Here is a 7,500-nt window from a genome sequence, read left to right as displayed (position 1 = left end):
GGTGGCGGTGTGAGCTGTGAGGAGGATGCTAAGAGGCTGCAGGGTGACCTGGACAGGTTAGGGTGAGTGGGCAAATGCATGGCAGATGCAGTATAATGTGGATCAATGTGAGGTTATCCACTTTGGGGGCAAAAACAGGAAGGCAGAATATTACCTGGATGGAGACAGGTTAGGAAAAGGGGAGGTGCAACGAGACCTGGGTGTCATGGTACATCAGTCATTGAAGGTTGGCATGCAGGTACAGCAGGCGGTTAAGAAGGCAAATGGCATGTTGGCCTTCATAGCGAGAGGATTTGAGTACAGGGGCAGGGAGGTCTTACTACAGTTGTACAGGGCCTTGGTGAGACCACACCTGGAGTATTGTGTACAGTTTTGGTCTAATCTGAGGAAGGACGTTGTTGCTATTGAGAGAGTGCAGCGAAGGTTCACCAGACTGATTCCCGGGATGGCAGGACTGACATATGAAGAAAGACCGGATCGACTGGGCCTGTATTCACTGGAGTTCAGAAGAATGAGAGGGGATCTCATAGAAACGTTTAAAATTCTGACGGGATCGGACAGGTTAGATGCAGGAAGAATGTTCCCGATGTTGGGGAAGTCCAGAACCAGGGGTCACAGTCTAAGGATAAGGGGTAAGCCATTTAGGACCGAGATGAGGAGAAACTTCTTCACCCAGAGAGTGGTGAACCTGTGGAATTCTCTACCCCAGAAAGTTGTTGGGGCCAGTTCGTTAGATATATTCGAAAGGGAGTTAGATGTGGCCCTTACGGCTAAAGGGATCAAGGGGTATGGAGAGAAAGCAGGAATGGGGTACTGAAGTTGCATGATCAGCCATTGATCATATTGAATGGCGGTGCAGGCTCGAAGGGCCGAAAGGCCTACTCCTGCACCTATTTTCTGTGTTTCTATGTTTCATGGGCTCCCAGGCCGCCTGTAATTTCTGCGGTCTGGAGGAGTCCGTGTTCCATGTTTTTGTTGAATGCGCGAGATTGCACATTCTTTGAAGGGGCTGCTCCTCAATTTCTGGCTGCACTTCAGTCCCACGCGCTCCTGATCTTTGGGGGCACCCCGTGCGGAGGGGGAGCGGGCAGGTCCGAGGGCCTCCCTCGTAGGGGCCTGCTCCTGGGCCTGGCCAAGGTGAGGCCATCAGCTGGGTCCGGGCAGCGGGCGGTCGAGGGGGTCGTTCAGGCCCCGACTGCCCGCCTCTCGCCCGCGGTTACATCCGAGCCGGGGTGTGTCCCCGGAAACGGAGCACGCGGTGTCCACCGGTACGCTCGCGGCCTTCCGCGAGAGGTGGGCGCCGGAGGGACTGGAGTGCATCATCGCCCCCCGGCAGTCCAAAGTTTGATTTGATCTGTTGGTGTCTCAAGTTTAATTTGTCTATGTTTGCCGGTTTTAGTGCCCCTCCTCCCGACCTTTTAGCCAGGGGACACTTGTATAATTGGTGTTTCTCGTGCCCTCAAAAAGAAATTTAAATAAACCAAAAACTAGAGTGCACTTGAAAAGTTTAATCAGGGGGCACTTGATTAATGTTTACAACAAAACAGTTGTCGAGCTGTTGATGTGGGAGCGGCTTAGCCAGTCATGTGATGTCCACAAGACTCAATAAAACCCCGGCCAGTTGGGTTCGGGGGATCCACGAAGGGGCAGGTGGCTGTGAGCCTGGTGGATGAGCTGGTAATGTGTCGTGCGATCGTCAAACCTTTGCTAACAAACTGACTAGTTTTTAATAGCAATGTGCTGCTATGGATTCTTAAGCAAAGAACCCATGAAGCAAATACATTCTAAATAGGGAGGTCACTTATTATTGGAGGGCGCGAGTCTGGGCGGGGGCAGAGCGACAAAGGAATCTCGGAGTACAAACACACAAATCTCTAAACGTTGCAACACAGATTCCGATTTGACGCCGGTGAGTATCACTATTTTTATTTCTGTTGTCGTTTAGTCTTCAGTCATCATCATAGTCAGTCCCTCGGAATCGAGGAAGACTTGCTCCCACTCCTGAAGTGAGTCCTTAGGTGGCTGAACAGTCCAATACGGGGAACCACAGTCCCTGTCACAGGTGGGACAGACAGACGTTGAGGGAAGGGGAGGGTGGGACTGGTTTGCCGCACGCTCCTTCCGCTGCCTGCGCTTGGTTTCTGCACGCTCTCGGCGACGAGACTCGAGGTGCTCAGCGCCCCCTCCCGGATGCACTCCCTCCACTTAGGGGCGGACTGGTCTTTGGGCCCGGGGACTCCCAGGTGTCGGTGGGGATGTTGCATTTTATATCAGGGATGGCTTTGAGGGTAGGTCCCTTGTAACGTTTCCTCTGCCCCGCCTTTGGCCCGTTTGCCCGTGAAGGAGTTCCGAGTAGAGTGCTTGCTTTGGGGAGTCTCGTGTCTGGGGGACGTGCAGACAATGTGGCCCTGCCCAGCGGAGCTGGTCGAGTGTGGTCAGTGCTTCGATGTTGGGGATGTTGGGCCTGGTCGAGGACGCTAATGTTGGTGCGTCTGTCCTCCCGGGGGATTTGCAGGATCTTGCGGAGACAGCGTTGATGGTATTTCTCCAGCGACTTGAGGTGTCTACTGTACATGGTCCATGTCTCTGAGCCATACAGGAGGGCGGGTATCACTACAGCCCTGTAGACCATGAGCTGGGGGTGAGATACCTACTGTACATGGTCCGTGTCTCTGAGCCACACAGGAGGGCGGGTATCACTACAGCCCTGTAGACCATGAGCTGGGGGTGAGATACCTACTGTACATGGTCCATGTCTCTGAGCCATACAGGAGGGCGGGTATCACCACAGCCCTGTAGACCATGAGCTGGGGGTGAGATACCTACTGTACATGGTCCATGTCTCTGAGCCACACAGGAGGGCGGGTATCACTACAGCCCTGTAGACCATGAGCCTGGTGGTGGATTTCAGGGGCCTGGTCTTCAAACACTCTTTTCCTCAGGCGGCCGAAGGCTGCACTGGCGCACTGGAGGCGGTGTTGTATCTCGTCGCCAATGTCTGCTCTTGTTGACAAGAGGCTCCCGAGGTATGGGAAATGGTCCACGTTGTCCAGGGCCACGCCGTGGATCTTGGATCATACTAAGGACAGAGGGGAAATTGAAACATTATTTAATTAATCTAATAATGAGAGGGATGGCAGTGTAGCTCAGTCGTTGGAGAGCACATCCTGTGGCCTGTGGGGAGCCCTGGACGCTTCGCGCAGCCTGGACGACCACGTGTGCAGGAGGGGTCTCCATCTGCACCAACCCGAGATCCGCGATGCATTCGCGAGACTGAGAGCGAGGTGGATTAACACGTTTCTCGAGGTGGTCACTCCGTAGCTTGGAAGTGTGTGCAAGCAGAGAGGGAGTGGGCAACCAGCAGAGAGAAGAGGAAAGCTCGGCAGGTCGTGCAGGAGTCCCCTGCGGCCATCCCGCAGACACACTTGGAGCACTGTGCACAGTTCTGGTCTGGTTAGACCACACTTGGAGCACTGTGCACAGTTCTGGTCTGGTTAGACCACACTTGGAGCACTGTGCACAGTTCTGGTCTGGTTAGACCACACTTGAAGCACTGTGCACAGTTCTGGTCTGGTTAGACCACACTTGGAGCGCACTGTGCACAGTTCTGGTCTGGTTAGACCACACTTGGAGCACTGTGCACAGTTCTGGTCTGGGTTAGACCACACTTGGAGCACTGTGCACAGTTCTGGTCTGGGTTAGACCACACTTGGAGCACTGTGCACAGTTCTGGTCTGGTTAGACCACACTTGGAGCACTGTGCACAGTTCTGGTCTGGTTAGACCACACTTGGAGCACTGTGCACAGTTCTGGTCTGGTTAGGCCACACTTGGAGCACCGTGCACAGTTCTGGTCTGGTTAGACCACACTTGGAGCACTGTGCACAGTTCTGGTCTGGTTAGACCACACTTGGAGCACCGTGCACAGTTCTGGTCTGGTTGGACCACACTTGGAGCACTGTGCACAGTTCTGGTCTGGTTAGACCACACTTGGAGCACCGTGCACAGTTCTGGTCTGGTTAGACCACACTTGGAGCACCGTGCACAGTTCAGGTCACCATGTTAAAAAAAGGATATAGAGGCACTGGAGAGGGTGCAGAGAAGATTTACAAGGATGATACCAGAAATGCGAGGGTATACATATCAGGAAAGGATGAACAGTCTGGGTCTCTTTTCTCTGAGCGGTGACCTAATAGAGGTCTTTAGAATGATGAAAGGTTTTGATCGAGTGGATACAGAGAGAATGTTCCCACTTGTGGGGAAAGAGTATAACTAGAGGCCATCAATATAAGATAGTCACCCAGAAACCCAATGGGGAATTCAGGAGAAACTTCTTTACCCAGAGAGTGGTGAGAATGTGGAACTCGCTGCCACAGGGAGGGGTTGAGGGGAATAGTATCGATGGATTTAAGGGGAGGCTGGACAGGGATATGAGGGAGAAGGGAATAGAGGGTTGTGCTGATCGAGTTAGATGAGGAAAGACGGGAGGAGACTCGAGTGGAGCATATATAAAACGGAAAAGAGTGACTAAAGTAAATGTTGGTCCCTTAGAAGATGAGAAGGGGGATTTAATAATGGGAAATGTGGAAATGGCTGAGACCTTAAACAATTATTTTGCTTCGGTCTTCACAGTGGAAGACACAGAAACCATGCCAGAAATTGCTGGTCACGGGAATGTGGGAAGGGAGGACCTTGAGACAATCACTATCACTAGGGGGGTAGTGCTGGACAGGCTAATGGGACTCAAGGTAGACAAGTCCCCTGGTCCTGATGAAATGCATCCCAGGGTATTAAAAGAGATGGTGGAAGTTATAGCAGATGCATTCGTTATAATCTACCAAAATTCTCTGGACTCTGGGGAGGTACCAGCGGATTGGAAAGCAGCTAATGTAACGCCTCTGTTTAAAAAAGGGGGCAGACAAAAGGCAGGTAACTATAGGCCGGTTAGTTTAACGTCTGTAGTGGGGAAAATGCTTGAAGCTATCATTAAGGAAGAAATAGCGGGACATCTAGATAGGAATAGTGCAATCAAGCAGACGCAACATGGATTCATGAAGGGGAAATCATGTTTAACTAATTTACTGGAATTCTTTGAGGATATAACGAGCATGGTGGATAGAGGTGTACCGATGGATGTGGTGTATTTAGATTTCCAAAAGGCATTCGATAAGGTGCCACACAAAAGGTTACTGCAGAAGATAAAGGTACGTGGAGTCAGAGGAAATGTATTAGCATGGATAGAGAATTGGCTGGCGAACAGAAAGCAGAGAGTCGGGATAAATGGGTCCTTTTCGGGTTGGAAATCGGTGGTTAGTGGTGTGCCACAGGGATCGGTGCTGGGACCACAACTGTTTACAATATACATAAATGACCTGGAAGAGGGGACAGAGTGTAGTGTAACAAAATTTGCAGATGACACAAAGATTAGTGGGAAAGCGGGTTGTGTAGAGGACACAGAGAGGCTGCAAAGAGATTTAGATAGGTTAAGCGAATGGGCTAAGGTTTGGCAGATGGAATACAATGTCGGAAAGTGTGAGGTCATCCACCTTGGGGAAAAAAAACAGTAAAAGGGAATATTATTTGAATGGGAGAAATTACAACATGCTGCGGTGCAGAGGGACCTGGGGGTCCTTGTGCATTAATCCCAAAAAGTTAGTTTGCAGGTGTAGCAGGCAATCAGGAAGGCGAATGGGATGTTGGCCTTCATTGCGAGAGGGATGGAGTACAAAAGCAGGGAGGTCCTGCTGCAACTGTACAGGGTATTGGTGAGGCCGCACCTGGAGTACTGCGTGCAGTTTTGGTCACCTTACTTAAGGAAGGATATACTGGCTTTGGAGGGGGTACAGAGACGATTCACTTGGCTGATTCCGGAGATGAGGAGGTTACCTTATGATGATAGATTGAGTAGACTGGGTCTTTACTCGTTGGAGTTCAGAAGGATGAGGGGGTGATCTTATAGAAACATTTAAAATAATGAAAGGGATAGACAAGATAGAGGCAGAGAGGTTGTTTCCACTGGTCGGGGAGACTAGAACTAGGGGGCACAGCCTCAAAATACGGGGGAGCCCATTTAAAACCGAGTTGAGAAGGAATTTCTTCTCCCAGAGGGTTGTGAATCTGTGGAATTCTCTGCCCAAGGAAGCAGTTGAGGCTAGCTCATTGAATGTATTCAAGTCACAGATAGATAGATTTTTAACCAATAAGGGAATTAAGGGTTACGGGGAGCTGAGTCCACGGCCAGATCAGCCATGATCTTATTGAATGGTGGAGCAGGCTCGAGGGGCTAGATGGCCTACTCCTGTTCCTCATTCTTATGTTCTTATGTTCTTATAAACTCCGGCATGGCCTAGATGGGCCGAATGGGCAGTTTCTGTGCCGTATGTCCTGTGTAATTTTATGTAATTGAATTGACGTTTCTCCTGTGCAGATTGCAGTGGCACAGTTCAGCTACACAGTGCAAACAGAGTTCAATTTTAAGCAATACAATCAGGCTTCGAACAAGGACGATCTTGTAACTCGTATACGTCAAGTTAAAGGAGGGACCAACACCCCAAGGGGGATTCGATATGTTGCGTGAGTATCGGAAAAGCATTTCTTTTGCCAATGTATTGACAAAATGATTAAACTATTCTGCAGTACAGCGGGACCTGGGGGTTACTTGTGCGTGAAACACAGAAGGATAGTCTGCAGGTACAGCAAGTGATCAGGAAGGCCAATGGTATCTTGGCCTTTATTGCAAGAGGGATAGAAACATAGAAACATAGAAATTTACGGCGGTCTTTTGGCCCAGGGACTCCCAGGTGTCGGTGGGGATGTTGCACTTTATATCAGGGAGGGGCTTTGAGGGTGGTCCCTTGTAACGTTTCCTCTGCCCACCTTTGGCCCGTTTGCCCGTGAAGGAGTTCCGAGTAGAGCGCTTGCTTTGGGGAGTCTCGTGTCTGGGGGGGACATGTGGACAATGTGGCCCTGCCCAGCGGAGCTGGTCGAGTGTGGTCAGTGCTTCGATGCTGGGGATGTTGGGCCTGGTCGAGGACGCTAACGTTGGTGCGTCTGTCCTCCCGGGGGATTTGCAGGATCTTGCGGAGACAGCGTTGGTGGTATTTCTCCAGTGACTTGAGGTGTCTACTGTACATGGTCCGTGTCTCTGAGCCACACAGGAGGGCGGGTATCACTACAGCCCTGTAGACCATGAGCTGGGGGTGAGATACCTACTGTACATGGTCCGTGTCTCTGAGCCATACAGGAGGGCGGGTATCACTACAGCCCTGTAGACCATGAGCTGGGGGTGAGATACCTACTGTACATGGTTCATGTCTCTGAGCCACACAGGAGGGCGGGTATCACTGCAGCCCTGTAGACCATGGGCTCGGTGGTGGGTTTGAGGGGCCTGGTCTTCAAACACTCTCTTCCTCAGGCGGCCGAAGGCTGCACTGGCGCACTGGAGGCGGTGTTGTATCTCGTCGCCAATGTCTGCCCTTGTTGATAGGAGGCTCCCGAGGTA

The 7,500-nt window shown here is 51.2% G+C and overlaps 1 protein-coding gene across 1 annotated transcript in view; it reads left to right on the top strand.

Annotated features, from left to right (window-relative positions):
* LOC139241442 (integrin alpha-M-like) overlaps window positions 1-7,500 on the top strand; it is a gene marked incomplete at its 3' end in the record, with an annotated part of 112,876 nt that overhangs the window by 43,910 nt on the left and 61,466 nt on the right. The window contains exon 5 of the mRNA XM_070870001.1: window positions 6,427-6,572. Coding sequence (XP_070726102.1) covers window positions 6,427-6,572 — 146 coding nt within the window. The remainder of the gene's footprint in view (window positions 1-6,426; window positions 6,573-7,500) is intronic.

Source organism: Pristiophorus japonicus, unplaced genomic scaffold (assembly GCF_044704955.1).
Source record: "Pristiophorus japonicus isolate sPriJap1 unplaced genomic scaffold, sPriJap1.hap1 HAP1_SCAFFOLD_1078, whole genome shotgun sequence".
Classification (NCBI taxonomy): domain Eukaryota; kingdom Metazoa; phylum Chordata; class Chondrichthyes; family Pristiophoridae; genus Pristiophorus; species Pristiophorus japonicus.
This window is presented reverse-complemented; position numbering and strand designations above follow the sequence as displayed.